Source organism: Xenopus laevis, chromosome 7S, assembly GCF_017654675.1.
Source record: "Xenopus laevis strain J_2021 chromosome 7S, Xenopus_laevis_v10.1, whole genome shotgun sequence".
Classification (NCBI taxonomy): Eukaryota; Metazoa; Chordata; class Amphibia; order Anura; family Pipidae; genus Xenopus; species Xenopus laevis.
Genome location: NC_054384.1, coordinates 27126404 through 27149851, shown reverse-complemented (window position 1 = coordinate 27149851; position 23448 = coordinate 27126404). Strand labels below are relative to the sequence as shown.

Here is a 23448-nt window from a genome sequence, read left to right as displayed (position 1 = left end):
AATAACCCCTTAGTGTCTATATGAGCATGAATTTGCATCCATGTTCACATGCTGCAGTTCTGTTTGTAAAGGAGCTTTATTATCGACACTCCATCAAGGCTGGCACCTTAACAGGCATGCCCAAGCAGGCAAAGATGGCCTTCTACAAGGGAATTATATCCTATTGATGAGTAGTAGTCATTTTCCACTGTTCTTCAACTTTTTGGTGGACTGGTTATGGTAAACAAATAGCTAAATGTATTAATATGTGTAGCATTTCCATAATACTTGGTTCTGCCAAAGAAAAATATCATTGACTTTCATTAATCAGTAATCATTCGGAGCGACAAAAGAATGCTTGGCTTTATTCATCAGTACCTTGAGAAAAAAAAGAAGTACATAAAAGTACAAAAGTAATACTCAGCACTTGTTTTTTTAGAATCCATTAACCAGCATAATGTTCCTTCAAAGCAGGCTGCTCACATAAAAATCCTGCAGTGAAATAGAGGAAGACTAAACTGCTACCTGCCATATGAGACACAGGAGAGCTAACTCTCTGCTTAAGGGGTAACAACTGGGGAATACAGGGTTTATGTTGGGACTGTGTACTATAAAGAACAGAGATTCTGCCTGTATTGAGGAAGTGTCTGACTGCTAACTGGGAAGCTGCTAGGTCTTTTTTCACTGGTAAATTAAATTTAAGGGACGGAAGACTTAAATTATGAGGGTAGACTGTCAAGTTTGGGGTTGTTTTCTCTGGAAAAAAGGCGCTTGCGAGGGGACATGATTACACTTTACAAGTACATTAGAGGACATTATAGACAAATGGCAGGGGACCTTTTTACCCATAAAGTGGATCACCGTACCAGAGGCCTCCCCTTTAGACTAGAAGAAAATAACTTTCATTTGAAGCAACGTAGAGGGTTCTTCACAGTCAGGACAGTGAGGTTGTGGAATGCACTGCCGGGTGATGTTGTGATGGCTGATTCAGTTAATGCCTTTAAGAGTGGCTTGGATGATTTCTTGGACAGACATAATATTAAAGGCTATTGTGATACTAAACTCTATAGTTAGTATAGGTATGGGTATATAGAATTTTAATTAAAAGTAGGGAGGGGTGTGTGTATGGATGCTGGGTTTTCATTTGGAGGGGTTGAACTTGATGGACTTTGTCTTTTTTCAACCCAATTTAACTATGTATGTAACTAACTATGTAACTATGTATGTAAGTATAATAATTGTCTCCTCGTCTCCGTATTATATATATTTCATTGCTAACTTACTAGACAACACTGGATGCTCTAACATTCAAGTTACCCCTCCTTTATAATTATCAAACAAAACCACAAGTAAAGATGGCAACAACCCCCCCCCCCCCGATACTATGAGCTTTGGTCTATAAGTGCAGCTAAAGGTTAAATAAATTCAACCTTTATTAAAGCCTCCACGTGTTGATTGATTGCTATTAGTTACTGCTCTTGGGAAAACATAGTGACTTCATAGCCCCATAAGTCATTTATAAGTGCCAACCTTTTGAATTCCAATTGCTCTTGCATTTCTACAGACAATGTAAACTTGTATATAACATCAATTAGAATCTGTTTTTGTAAACTCAGACCTGACCCGTGTATCTGCAATCTGACATGGACCCACGCACCCACGTTGTGTCGAATGTCTTTCCCTACCCAAACCTCCCCTGAAGAAGTGCCTTCCTGAGCATTCCAAACGCCTACGAACCAGAACGGATGTCAGTATTTTAGGGCAGGACTGACTCAGGAACCAAAAGTGAGGTAACAAATCAGCAGGAATGCTGGGTAGCTCCTTATTACCTCTGTTGGGTACTCGTGGGTCACTCTGGGCTTTTTCCTCTCAAATCCTGACAGCGGGTATTTCGTGGATACCCCGGCAGAAGAGGCACATGCCTAGGGTGCAACAATAGGGGGGCGCTAGGCACTATCTACTCCTTGTCTCCTCTGCGGCACTCTCCTCTCCTCTGTCACTCTCCCCTCCCTCCATCGCTCCATCCTTCCTTTCCCCACTCCCCTGATGCTCTCCTCTGCTACGTTGTGTGTGTGCAGGAAGGGGTGGAGTGGGGTGACCAGCTGGGTTATCTAGGGTGCCCTGGCTTGGCCTGGCCCTGGTCTGGGGAAAAAAAGACTGAGAAATTTTAAATAATTTTTTCCCTTTTGCCACCTTGCAAATACTGACTAGCAAGTCTTTCTAGTGCCTCTTGTTGGATCTCTTCTTTTTTTTCTTACAATTGGAGCTGGAAGCATTAGACACTGAACAAACAACTGTCTGGGCAGCCTTATGATGTTTGATTTCTGTACCAAAATCTGAAAGCCAAAATAGCACAATCATTTCTATGTTAGTTAACAGCAAGATGACTGAATTAGCCTGTTAAGCAGGATACTTACTGGTAAACCTATAATTAAGTTTCGGCCACTTACTTGAGGGATATAGGGGCGGTGTGGGAGAGTTTTATGGATGGTTTACATACCCTTTAACAACCTGCTAAAATAATTTCCTCCTTAGGTGAGAAAACATTCCATCAAACAACCCCAGAGCACTTACTATCTAAACAAGTAATTGGAACATCTCATAGGGAATAGTGTCTTTCACTGACTCTCCTTCCTGGTTTATGTTCCTTATTAGGAAAACATAAAAATGTGATGAATAACCAACTTGAGATAGCACAATAAAATTGTAGAATGGCCAGCAAGCTTGTCAATTAAAATACAGAGCTCTTTCTACTATTTCTTTCTATACGTGATGCTTCTCATAGGTAGGAACCAACTTAGTGCAAAAAGGAAAGAAGCTAATTACTAAAATGAATAATGCCTTTGAGTGCAAGACAGTGAATTCAATGAAGATATCACCCCAATGACAGTGACTCAGTCAATTGTGTCTTATGTGCTGCCACAGCCCGTTCTCACCACATTATGGGAAAAGCAAGTTTTCTTTCGTAAATAATGCACGCGGAATAGCTGTGCACTTGGCTCAAAGTAGAACCATTTGTTATTATGTCTATGGTAATGATTCATAACAACAGAGGCGTATATCTGTACTGTAAAGATGTTGACACAATAAAAAGTCTTGTAGAAGAGTGCAGAGCTTCAATGTGTCTATTATGACATGATGGGGAGAATACAGTAGATACTAATACATCACCTGCTATTTAAATTAAAGTGCACACAACGTGTATTTCTACAAAAAGGTTTCATATGATAGATCACAACTCATTTATCTATATATTTAGTATACATTTATTTGTATTTTGATTTTAGTTTATGCTGATTCCCGTTATCCAGAAAGGTCGGAATTACGGGAAGGCCATCTCCCATAGACTCCATTTTATCCATTGACTCCATTTTAATCAAATAATTCACATTTGTAAAAGTGATTTTAATGACAGAACTGTACTGTGTGTCAGGAGCACTCCATTCTGGAGAGCTTCACTTTTGCTGCAACATGGAGGTGCCCATGGTCGTGTCACAACATCACTGCATTGCGTTGTGACTCGGTGAAGCATGACATCGTTGTACTGCTTTTCGGCATGAAAATTCTAAATAGAAGGACACCAGAGACCCGGGTTCAATGCCTGAATATAGGTTCTGGCTTGACCACCTACTTTGACTCCTGATTACGATAGACAGCTGCCTGCCCTGATTTATTGCCTGGATAGAGGCACAACTTTCTTAACCCCCCCACGCCAACCTTTAAAGCCGCCAGGCCTGACACTGTGTATTTAATCTTAACTAAGATATTACTGACCATCACTGGAAACAAAACAATACTATTGGGTTTAGCTACTTTTTTAGTAGCCTTAAGTTATGGAGTTCAAAATTATAAAAATATCTTGCATCTGAAAACCCCCAGGTCCCAAGCATTTTGGATAACAGGTCCCATACCTGTATTATGCACTTGTATGCATGTTATCTGGGTTTTTTTAATTGGTTACCATATCCATGTCAATTAAATAATTGTTCAAAGCCCTGAGAACAAAAAGACATGATATTATGCACGATACGGTGAATGGAATAACTAATGAATATATATTAAAGGTATACACTGGTTTATCCTATACAGTATCTGACCACAGGATTGGCTACCTTTCTTTTTAGTTCTAAACAGCAGCAAGTACCTCCAAGTATTGGCAGGCATGGTCCATAGTCACATTTTTCAACCAGCTTGATCAATGAATTGACTAATATTCATGGTACACACACACGCATATTGTTTGGAATGGTCGACCCAGCATGCACGTACCAAAGGCAACTGCAATTTAGTTTCAGATCTCTAGACAATTCTGCAGTTTCAATACTAAAATTACAGCAGTGCATCTTTGCTGGAAAAGGTTCTGCCAGCCTTCTGTTAAACATCCACTAAAGGTGTCAACAAAAGTTATCGAACATACACAGTATGGGAAACAATAACTGTTAAAGATACAACATTCCTCCTGGGTTGCAAGGGAAGATGCTAGCTGGGAAAATGTAGTTTATATAAATAATGTTAAAAACAAGGAAAAGAAGGACGTGGGGACAGATAAAGGGGGGGAATTGACTGACTGCATATCCAATTGCTGCTGGTTTCTAAAACAGAGTATATTATACAGGCTCATTTCACAATCATGAATAATAAATAAGGATGGTTTCAACACAGACACCTGAAGCGTGTGGCATCTCCACAAATTACAATCACTGCAAATGTACTTATTCCAATCAAATATGTAAAAGGCTCTTATTCTAGGATAAAGGGAGAAGAGAATAAAATACACATCAAAACTTCCCTCTGCTTTTCCCAAACAGCAACATTTGCATCAATGCTTATACGCATATGAGCTATTCTGTATTCTGCCCTCACTGAGTCTTGCTATTAAGAGTTAGTGCCAATTTGTGTTTTTTAACTCGCACAGCTGCCGGCAGTCACTGGTTATGGTGCCGGTACATTTAAGGATATCCACGTATAAAAAAAAAAATAATGAAACATCCTTTAAGGAGATAGTTTAAAATAACCCGATCCATGTCTGTTCCTTCTTACATTATACTGTTGTAAGTGTGACTGTGGCTGTAAGAAGGGCTTTAGAAACACTGTATGGGAACCCTGCATCTCACAAACAGACTTGTTTTCCAGCCTAAGCACTATAGGACATATTGTACTGTATATAGGACATATTGTACTGTATATAGGACATATGGTATATTACAACTGATACAAGTATAAGGAGGCTTCCTGATATTATGTGTCAATGAAACATGAGCAGAATGAACATGTCGATTAGTGGTTTGGTGCTTATGGTTTTGTTGCAATGTTACTTTAAGAAAACAACATTGATTTTCTAAGGATATAACCCTGAATTATGGACTGCAGCTTCCTGTATGTTTTAATGCCTGATAATATGCTGATAACATGTTGAAGCATCACTGACTGAAGTTTGATTGAGCAACAGTGTTTAGATCTCCATTAAAAGATACATTATGGGGCAGATTTACTAAGCTCGAGTGAATAGTTCGAATCCAAAAATATTCGAAGTAATTTTTTGGGTACTTCGACCATCTAATTGTTCAAATTCGATTGAATTCGATCGAATCGAATGATTCGAGGTAAAAATCGTTTGACTATTCGATAATCGAAGTACTGTCTCTTTAAAAAATCCTTCGACTCAATACTTCACCTTCATTCCTTTTTACAATACCAAATAATATCATACCACTACTAGTAAAAGCTGTATACTCCTGCCAAAATGCTGTAATATATAATGTATACATTTAAGTAAAAGATACACCACGGAGCCATCCTCTTCCGGTTTCTTCTGTCTTCAAATTTCCCAGGGCAGACGCATGCGCTGTAGAATGAAAAAGCAGAGTTTTTAGTTAAAGTTCGGCTTTTCAATCTAATGCGCATGTGCAGCCGTGAGAAGACAGAAGCAGCCAGAATAGGATCGCTCCGTGGTGCACACTGGAAGAACCCCAGGCCTGTGCAGTTTTCTCCCGATAGGATCACCGGGCCGGGGTTTCAAGTAAGTCAACACATTTACTTGGGGGTGCCCACTTGGCACCTCTAACTGTGAAACGACTTTCCTTCTCCTTTAAGGGGAATCAAGGATGTGTGTGCAAATTATTCAACTATCGGTGTCTAACTCATTTCATAACAGCATTTAAATGTTTTTGAACTTAACATTAGTGAGATATAACAAATAGCTGTGCTAGAAGGAGTTTGCAGATGCTATGCTTCCCAGTGCACAGTTTTTAACTTTTCTAATCACTGCCGACTGTTTTTTTTTTCATCACATATTTGATTAAAGCATCAAGCAATAAATGTTTAACTTAAATGACACTAGAAATAGAAAGAATCGGATGGTGCTTAGAACCTGCCAGGCCCTCGAGTCTTTCATTTCCTCACTGTCTGCAAAATCTCTGCCTTCATTAATATTTAAACTTGTATCACGCTGAGAATATATTTGGCACACGGCAAGGATTCCAGAATACCCTACTGAATATAGGCATATACCAGCTCTACAGGAGGGGCATTCTTTATTTTTGCCAGCCTCTTAAGGTCGCCAAACGAGCGGATCTCTCCCCGATATGCCCACCTTGAGGTGAGCAGTATCTGGCTGATCCGCTCGTGGGCCCTAGGGCCCAACGATCAGATCCTAACAAATTGTAACGGGCGGTTGGATCGTGGGACCGCATCAACGAACAGATTCTGCCGCAATTCGACGGGATTTTTAGTCCCATCCGATCAAGATCTGCCCGACTTTCGGCCAGCTCTCGATCGGTGAAGCCCGTCGGGGGCCCCCATACATGGGCCAATAAGATGCCGTCTGTCTGCAGCTTTTATCGGCCCGTGTATGGCCACCTTTACTCATGTGTACTCTCTATTGCTCCTTGGAATGTGCATAATTAGTGAGAAGTGATTTTTTTTCCCCCAAGGTATGAATTGCCATTGTAGTTCTTCATTTAGCCATCAGTAAACATTTTCACGAAAGTGCTTCAAAAGTGGCAACGAAAAAACCAAAGATTTCAATGTATTCTGTTCTGAAAAAAAGAGGCATGAAAAAATTTGTGATGGACAAGTCGCCGCAGAAAACACCTATTGACTTAAATGCATTTTGCAAAATTTCAATGTTTTTATGAATTTTCCAGCAGTTTTGTATATTTTTCGGTGAAGTGAAATGGGAAGACACAATATACTGTACTTTAGCCACAAAGTATGAACAGCAAATCTAATGTGGATGAGATGAAATCAATAGTATTTATTCATCATTCGTTACATGAAAATGAATGTAATACCAATAATAATTATAGTCACAGATACTGGACTTCAACACAATAGTGCCATACTGTATAAGCATTATGGTCAGGTTCATATGGCCCCCTATTAGGGTAAGGTCACACCTGGAGATTCGTTTTCGAAGTCGCCCGAAGTTTCTTCATGAGGCAACCTCGGAAAACAAAGCACCACGAGTGCCATACCGCAGGCCAGAGCCAGGCCAAGCCGGGCAGGCGCCCTAGGCAGCCTGCACGGCTGCTGCGCCGGCTAGTTGCGCGCTTCTGTGCATGCGCGAAGAGACGCTTCATCGCAGAGACGCTTCATCGCAGAGACGCTTCATCGCAGAGACGCTTCTGCGCATGCGCGAATCGACGCATGCGGATGGGCGGTCGGCAGAGAAGGGACCGGACTAGGGGTAGGTGTAAGTACGTGCCTGGCGCCCCTCCACCTTTGCGCCCTAGGCACGTGCCTACTCTGCCTACCCCTAGTTCCGGCCCTGCCGCAGGCGTTTTTTTCATTATAGCAGGTGGAAGACAAGGGTAAGCTGTTCGGGGAGATTGTCGCCCCAAAGAAGAGGCAATTGGTCACCGGGCGACTAAATCTCCCCGAATCTCCAGGTGTGACCTTACCCTTAATAAAAGTTTGTTACAGGACAAGTTGGTGCTTATCTTGTAACCCAGAGCAACTAATCAGTAGGTGGCATTTTATGATCAGCTCTTTGAAAACAACACTTTTACATTTTCCTGTAAAATATTCTGCTTAACGATGTGTATTGTTCATCCCATATTCCTTAAGAAAAATTACATTGGTTTGATTGCAGGGTCAAAAGAAAAATAGAGATGAAAAATATCTAATTGTATAAATTGCTTGGGTAAAACTGATACTAAGAATAAAAACTGCTACCAAGCTAAAGTACGTCAATTCCATTTTCACATTGCCAGCTGAAGAAGACACACACAACTCAACTAATTACTCAATGGAAAACAATGCAGAGCATGTAAATTAGCAATGCAGTACTGATATAACTACTGGTGCTTCAGATTTGCTATGCTAAATAAATGTAACTTTGCTTTGATACAATTATTGCTACTTAAATCCATGACTTATCTTTTAGTTGGAGTGAGAGGATATTTTGTAAGAGAAAGATGTCCAGAAATAGTAAGGAGCGTGAACTACAAGCAGAAGATGGCCACTTTAATAACAGGGCTCAGAACTGCTGTTCGTTAGGGGACAAAAGAGACAAATCAGATATGCAGGCTGGTTGGGGAGGCACAAGATGACACTGAAGATCCTGGCAGTGCTTCCAACTCCCCTACTAATTCTACTCAAGAAACCTCAACCCATTTCAGTACCATCCAAAAATAAAGCAACTCACCAGAATGAACTGCGAAAATGATTTCATGGAACACTAAAGAACGATAAACTAACACAAGAGAGGCTCATGGGAGATATATAGACTGCAGCAAATCTGACTAAGCAGTTGGATCTATTCAATGATAGATTGGCCCAATCAATTACTGACAGCATTAAGAACTCTAATACAGACCTGCAAAAAGATATACATATTGAAAAGTTTATGGATAAAATTGAGAATATGATTTACTCCAACGCCAAGCCTCATTAGAAGAGAAACATGCCTCATTAAGGAAGGAGATGGAAAGGCTTCAAATTATATATGAAGACTTAGAAAACAGGAAAAGAAGTGAGAATAACCAGGAGAATACCAAAATCAGTTACCCCCTTACATTTAAGAGCATATCTCTGAACTCTCTCTCCTCTATCCACCCAGACTTACCCCTGGAGGCATGGCACAGAGCCCAAAGGACACTACGACATACGGCCCTTAAAAGAAATATTTTCAAGGATGTCATTTTCAGATGACATTTAAAACAAAATGAAGAGTCCGTAAAAATGCAAAATCAATAATTGTACAGTACATGCTCCAAGGTCATTGATTGCAAGTTTTAATGATTTATCCACAATAACACTGCCCAAGAGAAGGACACTGTGCCCAAGTTAGCAGTGTCTCCGATTTTAAATAGATGAAGCTATCTCTTTAAGTTGATAGTAGCCAGGAATAGGAGCCAGGAGAACAGCATAAACTCCAAGATCAGATTTAGGCCCCCAATCTCTTGACACAACTTGGTATTTAATAAAGGTCCATACATATCATTAGTGGGCAAATTCATTCGCTAGGCGCAAATTTGCAGCAAATTTGCAGCAAATTTGCACTTTTAGCCATGGGCAAATAAATTCACAAAATTGACGGCACAAAATCACGGGCGTCAAAGTTTTTTGATGCCGTCAACAATTCTGCCACTGGCGTCAAAATTGGCATTTCGCAAATTTTTTGTCCGTTTTGTGAATTTCACAGGAAAATTCGCAGCGAAGCAAAACAGGACAAATTGGCCCATCACTAGATATCATAGCTTAACCTGTAAGAAATAAACTGTCTCATGGACTAACAGTATGTACAAAGGGAAAAAGTCAGAAGAGCTTGGCTAATATGTTTCCCCAGAAGTCTGTTTCACAGCGTACTTGGCAGCCTCCATGAAGGCAAAAGCTACCATCAACATAAAGTTATAAAATAAAGAAAGAAAATGAAGAAAGAGAGGTAATGAGAATAGTGCTGTAATATTTTCTTTTCCATTTTTTGTATTTGTAGCCAGGGAAACCTGGTAATTGAGTAAAATCCTATATATTACTGTTCTTAGGCTTGATTCCTCAATATCAAGACATTGAAGGAAATTCACAATCTCAAACTAGACGTGTGAGACACATTATAAGAAGGGGGACTCATGGAGATCATATAATAGATTATACCCAAATTAAATAATATTGCAACACGGAGAGTCAAAGTTTTGACTGGACAAGATTACAAATGAGCTGTTTGTGATTAGGGGGCCATGGGAGAAACCCCAATTTTACTAGCCAATGTTTATGCATGAGTAAAAAAACAACTGTGAACAAATGTTTAAATAGAATCTAAACATGTACTAATTGTGAGATGGGAGGACATTTCAATATGGCATTATCACAAGAAAAGCACATGTAACAAATAGGACAATGAAAGTTACTTTGGGCAAATGTTATAGATATTTGGTGGGTAGCACAACCAGTAGACTTTTTAAAGGCTTTTCCAAGTATATTGTGGGAGGCAAATCAAACAATCATTTGGAGACAGTGCACATTAGTGGGTTCTACACTAAAAAATCTACACAACCTAGCTTACCATTAACAGAAATGTTACTAAAAAAAGAAAGACGTCTGCAAGCTCGATATTCTACAAGATTAGTTACGAAAGAGATATTGGGTTAAAACATTTGAAGAAAATGAAAAAGCAAGGAAAAGTTTAACTTGTTTAGAACAACTGCATTATGAACAGGAAACCTCCCATCACATATTAGCAAGACAATGACATGGGAATATAAGAAACTCGCCACAAATAATATATACTACAACAGACTTCACATGTTTTAGAGAGGAATTCAGTGAATATTATAAAAATCTATACAATAAAAAACAGAATATTCAATAAAAAACAAAGGGGTGAATAATTTAAAAACACATTTACAATCTTTGAACCTTTGACAAAATGTGAACTTGAAGCCACAAATGCATCTATGACAAAGGGAAAATAACACAAAACCAAATTTGATGTCTTTTATTTGTAGGGAGAAGATATACCAACAACATTTATGGATTCCTATATAACGTGTTCCTAAAGATAGAAATAATTTAATTATAAGATGTACACAGCCCCATTTAATTGCTGGATTTATATTTCAAAATATGAACTAAAACCTAAACAAACTCCAAAGATATCCTCAGGCCTCCATGTTGAAAAAGGACATATGACCAACTCAATTAGGATCTCATGTTTGCTACCTGAAAAAAGGGGTATTCTGAAGAGTTTGTTACAGTCCTGCAGTCTCTTTATTTTAGCCCAAAAGTGAAGCTTAAAATATCAACAAATTTATCACAGCTTATTCATATATCTAACTTAACTACACAGGGTTGCCGCTTGCACTAAGTATCGAACACTTGGAACAAAAAAATCTGGAGTCCACCCAGACATACAATGGCTATTGGTGCCATGGAATCTATATAAGATAGCTCTATATGCAGATATTATTCGTTCTAACCTACGCACAGACTCACTTCTCTTCTACATTGACATGCTACATTAATAGAATATGGGCTTTTTAATGGTACAAGACCAATGATTCTAACTCATAGGCACCAATAAACACAATAGGCTTTCTAACTGCATCTCCTTTTACTTGTCTGTTAAACGAATCTATTCCAATCCTTAACAGGTACTAGGTTGGGTATCCGTTCCTACGCATCCTCCTCCATTCCGTAACACAATGTCAGTATACTCCAAGGTATAAAGAAAACAGGAAGGAACACTCACCAAGATCTTGGCTCTTAGCTTTGTGTTCCTTCCATCCACTCCAAACCATAGGTATTTGATCCCTGACATATAAATAACATGTTTTGCATACCTCATCATATATCTCATCAGAAAAAATTAGTTTAAAAGTTCGAGCCATTTTCAAACATAGGTGTCTCATATAGTGGCAGATTTATCAAGGGTCAAAGTGAATTTGAGGGAATTTACGAAGTAAAAAAATTCGAAGTAATTTTTTGGATACTTCGACCATCGAATAGGATACTACGACTTCGATTTGAAGTAAAATAGTTTGAATATTCGACCATTCAATAATCGAAGTACTATCTCATTAAAAAAACTTCAACTTCAATACTTCTCCAAATTAAACCTGCCGAAGTGCTATGTTAGCCTATGGGGACCGTTCGATCAAACGATTTTTCTTCGACTGCAAATGGCCAAATTCGGTGTAAAAAAACTTTGACTTCGATATTCGAAGTATTCCAATTTTTCAAAGTATTTTCCACTTTGAAATTCGACCCTTGATAAATCTGACCCTTATTGTTTGAAGAAGTTAGGTAAGTAATTAGGCGTTTACCAAAGGAGCTACAGAATACCCAAATTAATTTCCTCACAAACATCTTTTAGGAAGATGACATATAACATGAAGTGCAGTAGATATGACAGAACAAAACTTGTTGAAAGGCAACAGACGTAAGCTTAGTGAGTAGTCATCAAACGTGGAAGTTTCTGAACACATATTAGCTTTCCTTTTTTAGTGAAACCTTCATATAAAAGCTATGAATTCTATTTCATCAAATTTTCATTTTAATTTATTGAGCAAGAATCCCATCTAGGCTGCAATGGAAATCAAGTATTAGCTCTTCCTCATTTCACAAAAGCGAAGAAACAAAATGAGATCCTATTTTAAATGTACCCAATGGCTGAAAGTTGTAGGCACTCCAGTATTTAATTGCCTGGGAAAGGGCGGTTACAGCTCCTTTCTCATCTATGGAAAATGTATTTAATCTTCAATTCAGTTTTAAGTAATCACCCAAGCACTAAATAGTAGACATATTTAAATACAGATAATCAATTCTGAATGTTGCCCCATCTAAATGTTAAGTTATATGGACAATGAGGACTCATTGTTCCAGTTCTTCCATTTTGGGAATTTGTTTTCTGGGTTTTTCGCATTCATAGCTTTGTGATGAATCTTGATTCCTTACCAAGTTTAGCATCACTCATTTAGCATTAAGAAGAGACACAATGAATAAATACAGCTACATGGTTTTAGAAATATTCCATAGGTTTATTTTATTTATTTTATCTTGTTAAATGACTCTTAAATGCAATTGTTAGAGTAGGTATAAAGTCCTAAGGATCCTAAAACACATTACAGCTAAAGGAGTATTTGACATCCATAAGTTGAAGTGTTCTTTGCATTTATACAGTCATATGAAAAAATTTGGGAACCCCTCTTAAAGGAAAACTATACCCCCAAAATGAACACTTAAGCAACAGATAGTTCATATCATATTAAGTGGCATATTAAAGAATCTTACCAAACTGGAATATATATTTAAGTAAATATTGCCCTTTTACATCTCTTGCCTTGAGCCACCATTTTGTGATGGTCTGTGTGCTGCCTCAGAGATCACCTGACCAGAAATACTTCAACTTTAACTGCAACAGGAAGAAGTGTGGAAGCAAAAGACACAACTCTGTCTGTTGATTGGCTCATGTGACCTAACATACAGTACAGTGAATCCTACGATCCCAGGGGGCGGCCCTTATTTTTTAAAATGGCAATTTTCTATTTATGATTACCCAATGGCACATACTACTAGAAAAGTATATTATTATGAAAATTGTTTATTTACATGAAGCAGGGTTTTACATATGAGCTGTTTCATGCAATATCTTTTTATAGAGACCTACATTGTTTTGGGGGTATAGTTTTCCTTTAATTCTTTGGAGTTTTGTTTATCATTGGCTGAGCTTTCATAGTAGTATCTTCCTTTTAATATATAACATGCCTTATGGAAACAGTATTTCAGCAGTGACAAAGTTTATTGGATTAACAGAAAATATGAAATATGCAACAAAATTAGACAGGTGCATAAATGTGGGCACCTCAACAGAGATATTAAATCAATACTTAGTTGAACCTCCTTTTGTAAACATAACAGCCTCTAGAGGCCTCCTTTAGCCTTTGATGAGTGTCTGGATTCTGAATGGCAGTATTTTTGACCATTCGTCCATACAAAATCTCTCCTGTTCAGTTAAATTTGATGGCTGCCGAGCATGGACAGCCTGTTTCAAATCATCCCATAGATTTTTGATGATATTGAAGTCGGGGGACTGTGACAGCCATTCCAGAATATTGTACTGCTCCATCTGCATAAATGCCTTTGTAGATTTTGAAGTGTGTTTAGGGTCATTGTCTTGTTGGAATATCCAACCCCTGCGTAACTTCAACTTTGTGACTGATGCTTGAACATTATCCTGAAGAATTTGTTGATATTGGGTTGAATTCATCTGACCCTCGACTTTAACAAGGGCCCCAATCCCTGAACTAACCACACAGCCCCACAGCATGATGGAACTTCCACCAAATTTGACAGTGTGTAACAGGTGTTCTTCTTCCGCCATGCAAAGCGCTTTTTGTTATGACCAAATAACTAAATTTTTGTCACTTCAATCCAAAGCATTTTGTTCCAAAATGATTGTGGCTTGTCTAAATGTGCTTTTGCATACAGATGCAACTCTGTTTGTGAAGTGAGTGCAAAAAGGGCTTTTTTCTCATCACCCTGCCATACAGATGTTCTTTGTGCAAATTGCGATGAATTGTAGAACGATGTACAGATAAACCATCTGCAGCAAGATGTTCTTGCAGGTCTTTGTAGGTGATCTTTGGGTTGCCTGCAACCATTCTCACAATCCTCCTAATATGTCGCTCTTGTATTTTTCTTGGCCTGCCAGACCTGGGTTTTACAGCAACTGTGCCTGTGGCCTTCCATTTCCTGATTACATTCCTTATAGTTGAAAATGACAGTTTAAACCTCTGAGATAGCTTTTTGTAGCCTTCGCCTAAACCATGATACTGAACAATCTTTGTTTTCAGATCTTTTGAGAGTTGCTTTGAAGATCCCATGCTGTCACTGTTCAGAGGAGATTCAAACAGAAGCACAACTTGCAATTTGCCACCTTAAATACCTTTTCTCATGGACACACCTGTCTATGAAGTTCAAGGCTTAACAAGCTAATCCAACCAATTTGGTATTGCCAGTAATCAGTATTGAGCAGTTACATGCATTCAAATTAGCAAAATTATAAGGGTGCCCACATTTTTGCACATCCAATTTTTCACATTTGATTTAATTTCAAACAACTGAATTATGTTTTTACCTGCACAAAAACCACCATCCCTATCTCTTAACTCCTTTCATTAAAAACCAATCCAAGATGTAACAACCATAATTCTATATTCTGCCAAACCTCACTCAGATATATCCCCAGAAACAAAGGAGAGTGATAGAGTGCTGCAGCTAAAGGTAAAATGAATGTCATAGCTCAGTTGTCCTAGCAGTTTTAAAAGATCTGCATCCCTCTCTATCACCAACCTAGCTAATAAACCTATAATACACAAAAGCCATGAATATCCTGTAAATTATATCCTTATAAACGGTGAGTTCTGATGTCATCAGTTATAAACGGTGAGTTCTGATGTCATTTCTGTCACATGACTCATTGAAATTTGTGTATTATAATAAATAAAGTACCCCCAGTTGCAAAATATGAGGATATTAGAAGTTACCTCGGAGTTCCATGACCTGTATAAAAACACTCGGCCTTCGGCCTCGTGTTTTTATATGGTCATGAAACTCCTCGGTAACTTATAATATCCTTATATTTTACAAGAGGGGGTACTTTATTCACTATATATCTAGGGATGGGCAAATTTTTTCCCCTTGTTTCGAAAAGACGGGTGTCAAAACAATTTTGCCACGCGACAAAATTTTTTTGACGCCCATAGACTTTAATTGGCGTCAGCGACATTTCGCCGGTGGCAGATTTTTGGCAAAACAAAACCGGTCAAATTCGCCCATCCCTACCTATATCTCCAATAAACTCCTATATCTAGGAATGCCTACTCCTAACACTGTCATGGCCTATTACCTAGGTTGGTCCCTGGGCTCACTAGATAAAGGGCAGGTGTGAATATTTATTTTAGCTTAATTGATTACAGTCAGCTTTCATATAAATATAAATAGGTGCAAGGTCAAACTACAGTCAATCATAAAAAATGTTAGCAAACTAGTAGGGATGCACTGAATCCACTATTTGGGATTTGGCCGAATCCCCGAATCCTTGGTGAAAGATTTGGCGAATAACTAACCGAATCATAATCTTAATTTGCATATGCAAATTAGGGTCTGAAAAGAAAAAAGTAGAAAGAATTCTTCTTTTGTGATGAAAAGGCATGTCATTTCCCTACCTGCCCCTAATTTACATATGCAAATTCGGATTTGGTTCGGCCAGGCACAAGGATTCGGCCGAATCTGAATCCTGCTGAAAAAGGCAGAATCCCCAACCGAATCCTGGATTCGGTGCATCCCTACAAACTAGTTCCTCTTTCATTTACTCTGAGATATGTGATCATAATCAATACAACTGAATTCCACCAATTTAATATCAACTGTTTTAGTGAAGGAAATAATGCTGTTACCTGAACATACGATTTGCAGATGGCCCCCGATACGCAATGTTATTGAAAAAGACCTCAAGTTCTTGATCATTATCAAAGTCAGCAGCAATGACCGTGCGTATAGGCGATGGCATGGAGAACTTCTGTGTTGCAATATCCTGATAGAATACAAAAGCACGACATGGTCATACAATCTTAATCTAACAACAACACAAGGGAAATATACTTCATAATGCACTGGAATCATAGTGGCCAGAACACAAGGTTAAATATACAGAATGCACACATGAAATGACTTGCTTCAGCTCAGGCAGCATCCACAGGGAAGCAAGGCAAAAGCACACGTTTTATTACCACTAATGATGTGGCTGAGATTACAGTCCAAAGAGCTGCCTCCGAAAAGCAAACCAATATGGCTGCTGCCACTCACAGAAAATATGTTGGTAAGGTTGAACTGAATACATAGAATAAGCTACACATTGATATTTTTTCCTGCTTAAAAAAAGCCTCCATTTACCTTATAATAGAAAACACTTTATAGCCTAGTAGTTTACAATGGAAACACAGGACTATAATGCTGAATGCGCTGAAATCTATAAAGTGACATAAGATGTGAGATATCACATTGCTGTAACCCTAGTTATTACATATCAATCCTCATGGGCTTTCTTATTTACTTTATGACAGCATATTTTTATGAGATTATTTTCTGTTGGAAGTTAGGTCAAACACCAGCAGACTAGGGGGCCCATTTACTTAGCTCGAGTGAAGTAATAGAGGAAAAATAGTTCGAATTTCGAATTTTTTTTGGCTACTTCGACCATCGAATGGGCTACTTCGACCTTCGACTACGACCTTCGACTTCGAATCAAACGATTCGAACTAAAAATATTCTTCGACCCCCCTAGTTCGCCACCTAAAACCTACCGAGGCCAATGTTAGCCTATGGGGAAGGTACCATTTGGCTTTCCAAGGTTTTTTTGATCGAAGGAATTTCGTTTGATCAATGGATTAAAATCCTTCGAATCGTTCGATTCGAAGGATTTAATCGTTCGATCCAACGATTATTCCTTCGATCGTTCGAACGAATTGCGCTAAATCCTTCGACTTCGATATACGAAGGATTTCAATTCGGCAGTCGAATATCGAGGGTTAATTAACCCTCGATATTCGACCCTAGGTAAATTTGCCCCTTCATGTCTGGATAAATAGAAATGGAAATTGCAATGCAATTTTAGAGCAGCATATCCAATTCAACAAAAATAATATTTGCTTAGACATTCTATGATTATCTTCACCGAAGGAAATAGCTAGCTGAAATCCTGTAGATTGAAATAAATGCACCTATAACAGAAGTGTACCACTGCCCTTGTTCTGCGCTCAGTGTGGTGCTACAGAGCTACATACAGTATAGGTAGGGGAAATGGTCAATAACACATATTCACCAGGACAAGGTAATCAAAATTTACTTGGGGTGACAAGTTGTGCACCTCCCAGTATATTCAGTCAAAGTTTTTCACCAGGGCCAGAGTTCCTTTTAGGATAAAAATGCACTAGCCCAGGGAAATAGTCATATCATTTTCATATTATCATTCTCAATTTTTCCAAGCAACCATAGCAAAGAATATAACAATTTATATAAACAATATAAAAATTGTTTTCCATTTGTTTCTGTCTACAGAGGCAGTATGAGAAGAGACTGTGGCTATACGATAGCAGGTATAGTAGGGAGGGATGGTGCCTATAGTAGCAGTGGGGGCAATAGCCTCTGGGAAGGGACTGCGGCTGAGGGTTGGTAAATAGTAGGGAGAGATTGTGCCTATAGTAGCAGTGGGATAATAGTCTCTGGGAAGGGAGTGTGGCTGTGGGATAGCAGGTATAGTAGGGAGAGATGGTGTCTATAGTAACAGTGGGATAATAGTCTCTGGGAAGGGAGTGTGACTGTGGGATAGCAGGTATAGTAGAGAGAGATAGTGCCTATAGTAGCAGTGGGATAATAGTCTCTGGGAAGGGAGTGTGACTGTGACATAGCAGGTATAGTAGAGAGAGATGGTGCCTATAGTAGCAGTGGGGGCAATAGCCTCTGGGAAGGGACTGTGGCTGAGGGTTAGTAAATAGTAGGGAGAGATGGTGCCTATAGTAGCAGTGGGATAATAGTCTCTGGGAAGGGAGTGTGGCTGTGGGATAGCAGGTATAGAATGGAGAGATGGTGCCTGTAAGCAGTGGGATAATAGCCTTAAAGGAGAATTCAACCTGTAATAAAAAAAAACTCCTCCCCCCCTACCCTTGGTAGACCCCCCTAATTTTTTACTCACCCCTCTATGCAGATTCTGGCCTCCGAGTTCTTCTTCTCCGGTAATCTTCGTGTCTTTGTGGCATTTTCAGCGCATGTGTAGTTGGAGTAAATTTCTGGTCCCGAACCACTGCGCATGCAGCAAAAGTCACGAAAGTTTCCAAAAAATTTCTGAAATTTTCGTGACTTTCGGCACATGCGCAATGGTTCGAGATTGGCAATCTACTCCAACTATGCATGCTCTGAAACTTACGCAAAAGACTGAAAAAAGAAGATGGCTGAACTCCAAGGCCAGAATCTGCATGGAGGGGTGAGTAAAAAATTAGAGGCATTTGCCCGGGGGGGGGGGGGGCAGGGAGGGCTGGAGGGAGGGGGATCTACCCAGGGTAGGGGGGGAGGGTTTTTTTTATTATAGGTTGAATTCTCCTTTAAGGAAAGGACTGTGTTTAACAGGGCTGGGCCAAATTACCATCACACCCAAGGCACAGAACGATCATCACCCCACCACATCCCACATATGTGTGCATCAGCATGCACACATGCTCACTGGCTTGCTCCCCTGATTAGAGCTTCTGCCTACCCATAGTTTTGATCCTGGTGGTTGAACTAAAGTGGTAGGGAGAGATGGTGCCTATAGTAATATTAGAGATGAAGAGCTTTAGGAAGGAACTGTAGCTGTGAGGGCCACTGTCCCTTTCCAGAGCCTTCGCAGAATCTATTATTCCCACTGTTACTATAGGCTCATCCCACAGTTTTATTAATGTGCCTGTAGCTTTGGGGGAATCAGGATGAGTAAGTGACATTTAACCATCTAGAAATTGTAAAAACCCAGAGAATGTAGTACCTGTATGGCATTATATAACCATGCTTAATATATCTTTAATGTATGAAGAAAAGTTCAGAATCATGACAGCAGCATCTATTTAGTGAAAACACTCACTAAAGAGAATTAGCTGATTAATAAAGCTCCCTAAAGTTATAATTAGGCATCCGTTTTCTCCATATATCTACTGAGTGGGAAGTTGTTTTGTAAGAAATAATTGCCCATTTCTCTTGGTACTTGTTTTATTGAGTTATCAACATTGTACAATAAATGCTAATTCAGTGCAGGGTTTGCTAATTTCAGCAAAAGGAAAGTGCAGACACTTTCAAGCTTTTAGTTTTACAGCTGCCATGTTTGTTAAGGTCAAAGGGAAATACACTTCTACACCCAGAATAATCCGCGCTGACCAAGACATCCACAGAGTCGCTGCTGTATTAGTTAAACGGCTTTTATTTTAACACACTGGGTGACAGTGGCAGTGGGTGAGTAGTTGAACTAATGCGTTTTGTGCCTACAATACCGGCACTTCATCAGAAATACACTTCTACTCCATACATACAAAAAAAGAAGCACATAGAATTACTGTGTAAAAAATGATACACGCTCATGGTATGTTTGCAAAAGGCTTTTGTTCTTCCTTTCAGCACAGGGTAGGACTGGGCTGGCAGGACACCGGGAACAAACCCTGTGGGCCCCGGCCCTCGCTGGCCCAGACCTGCTCCTCCAGCTGCCCTGTAAACACCCGCTCCATTATATAAAAATAAAAGAGAATTAAACCAATACAAAATATTCATAGGGTACAAAAACTTATTGTATGGTTTTTAGAAGTTCCAAAATCTAAACCAACTCTCTCCCCGATATTTAATAAAAGGCGTCTGCCCAGGTGCAGTAACCCATAGTAGGGTTACCAACTGTTCCTGTCCAGATTTTCTAGGTTTGACGTTTAAGTGAATGACATGGCGATCAGTCATCAGTCCCACCCCCATCAACCGCCCCCGAAGTCACCGCCGCCCCCCCCCATGTCACTGAAAAAAAAATTGGCAACCCTAAGCCATAGTTACCAATAAGATGTTTGCTTTACACAGATGAGCTAATGTGTTGCTATGGGTTACTGCACTTGGGCAGACTTGTTAATTATCACGTTCGCGTTTTGCCATAATTATGAGACATTTTCAAATTAAAAATTTTAAAAATTCACTATCTAGTCACCTAAACCTGAGATGAAGGTTTTAGATATTGCAGGGAAAAATCATTATCATAGAAAAAGTCACAAGCGCAATTTGTTTCCCTCATGATTTACATGAACACATTTAAAAACAAAAGTAGAAAAAATCTGCCCCCAAATATTACATAACCGCATTTGTTTTTTTGCCAACATTCTCTAACAGTAAGTTAACCCTCAAACCGTATATATTTGAGAAAGTACAGAACGCAGAGAATTACCAATAGAAAAGTGTGTCTCTTTTAAAATCAACTCATAACTTGCAATGTTCAAGGAGAGAGAGAAAAAATGCCAAGGATTGTTTAAAAAGTTTAGTATCAGTATATTGTATATATATCAGTAAAATAAATTACAAAACAGTTTTTTATGACATGGGCTGTTAAATTCGCTCTATTGTCCAAAAGGTAAACATCCCCTTTAAGATTCAAATTAAGATCCAAAATTGTGGAAAGATCGCTTTATTTGGAAAACCTCAGGTTCCAAGGACTCCAAATAATTCCTGATCCTTCTCTGTCTCCTATGCTAACAAATCCATGTATTTCCAGCTGAATTAAGTTTGGTCTCTACACTCTATTATCAGAGCTCAAATCTATTAATGTATATATAAATATTTTTATACAGATAATATCCATATACTGTGTAGTTAGACACCCTTTAAAAAAATCCCTTTTAATCTCTGATCATATTAACTGTCCAAACCTGCCATATAATAAATATCACAAGTAACCTTTTTATCTATATCCATATCCTACAACTACTAACTGCCAGCTCCCCTTCTCTATTACTAACTGCCAGCTCCCCTGCTCTAGTCTATATTAAACTGTTATGCGAGGATGCAAAAGAAAACTTCTAAATTCTTATCAACAAACTTTGCAAAGCAACAGAATGTCAGACTGTAGAACAGAACAAAACGTCAAACCAAACAAAATAACCAAATACAGAGAGGTACTTCACTGTTCTTCTAACCATTCTTTCTCACTCCCGAAGCAAAAGCGTTGGAATTGTATTGCTTATCCGTTTAGCGTGTTATGTATGCTGGCAGGGTACAATTGGTTTAGTTTCATGTAACACCTAAAATTTGTTTCATATGTTCCAAGTACAGTAATAGATATTCTGTGTATAAATAACATCACTTTCTGTATACAAATTTAATAATTCAGTTCTCCAAGGAATCTTTCCAGTGTAAGACAGAGGCAGGTAATGCACTGCACTCTACTAAACTGAATTAACTGGGTCACCCCTGTTCACTGCACACCATTCATTATGCTTCGTACCGTTAATTTTGGTAATAAAACAACAATAAAATAATACAGCCACAATCAAATTCATTTTTAAATGGATAAGCTTAGATGAACCAAAGCAGAAGATGAAACAAACATTATGGCACGTTCAGATTTTCCTTTAAAGGGAAACTTCATGTAAAGACTACATTTACTATGTCTGCAATGTTACATAAATATTTATTATTATTAATTATTATTAATAATTACCATCTACATGCAGTTTCTATTTATATTCTGCTTCTCTTTAACCTGCCATTTAATGCTAGGGTCAATTATCTGAGCAAGCAAAAAGCTTGCAAAGTTGTTTTTTTCCAATCCCTTCCGTTTTCCAGGGCAGTCTATACTTTATAAAAAAAAATACCACTTTAATAAGTAATGTTTTTTCTGATAGTGGTGATACCTCTTTCAGTTGTTAAGAAGGAAAGGTGTAAAGGAAATATTGTGGAAAAATTATTTTAATTTCAAATTAAAATGATTAAATCTGTCGGCAGCTTATTTCGGCCCATGTATGGTGACCTTAACACTGCACGGAACAGAATGGTGTTCAGCTGCTCAATAATGGGAATAAATCAAAAGAAAATTCAAATTTGGTATTTATTAAAAAAAATGTTTACCATGACTTGTTAGATGTAAATTCACAACTGTGTATTATTACACATCTATACTAAACTAACTGGATCTTAGGCTTGTGGCACACGGTGAGATTAGTCGCCAAGAGATAAATCTTCGCTGCTGCGGGAGACAGTTCGAAAATTTCTGGCGGCTACCGATAATATCTCTGCATGTATTGCCGATCTGCCGATATCAGTGGGATACTGTCACCAGCTTTTGTCGGACATAACTTTGCTCTCTGATCTGTTCTTTTACTACTTTATTTAATCTGAATGGCTGTGGGCACATTTACTTAGCTCGAGTGAAGGAATAGAATAAAAAATACTTTGAATTTCGAAGTATTTTTTTGGCTACTCTGACCATCGAATTGGCTACTTCGACCTTCGACTACGACTTAGAATCGAACTATTCAAACTAAAAATCGTTCGACTATTCGACCATTCGATAGTCGAAGTACTGTCTCTTTAAAAAAAACTTCGACCCCCTACTTCGCCACCTAAAATCTACCGAGCATCAATGTTAGCCTATGGGAAAGGTCCCCATAGGCTTTCTAGCCAATTTCTTATCGAAGGAAAATCGTTCGATCGATGGATTAAAATCCTTCGAATCGTTCGATTCGAAGGATTTAATCGTTCGATCGAAGGATTATTCCTTAGATCGTTCGATCGAACGAATAGCGCTAAATCCTTCGACTTCGATATTCGAAGTCGATATTCGAAGTCGAATGATTTAACTTCAATGGTCAAATATCGAGGGTTAATTAACCCTCGATATTCGACCCTAAGTAAATGTGCCCCTTAGTGTCAGGTTAGGAGATGAAGGTAAATCTACGGGCAGCTTCAAGTTAGAGGGTTCTTATC

The 23448-nt window shown here is 38.7% G+C and overlaps 1 protein-coding gene across 4 annotated transcripts in view; it reads right to left on the bottom strand.

Annotated features, from left to right (window-relative positions):
- The window catches only part of LOC108697469 (cartilage acidic protein 1), a 307659-nt gene that overhangs the window by 37029 nt on the left and 247182 nt on the right, over positions 1 to 23448 (bottom strand). For all 4 annotated transcript variants that reach the window (XM_041571030.1, XM_041571029.1, XM_018227528.2 and 1 more), the window contains exon 8: positions 16377 to 16513. In XM_041571030.1, coding sequence (XP_041426964.1) covers positions 16377 to 16513 — 137 coding nt within the window. The remainder of the gene's footprint in view (positions 1 to 16376; positions 16514 to 23448) is intronic.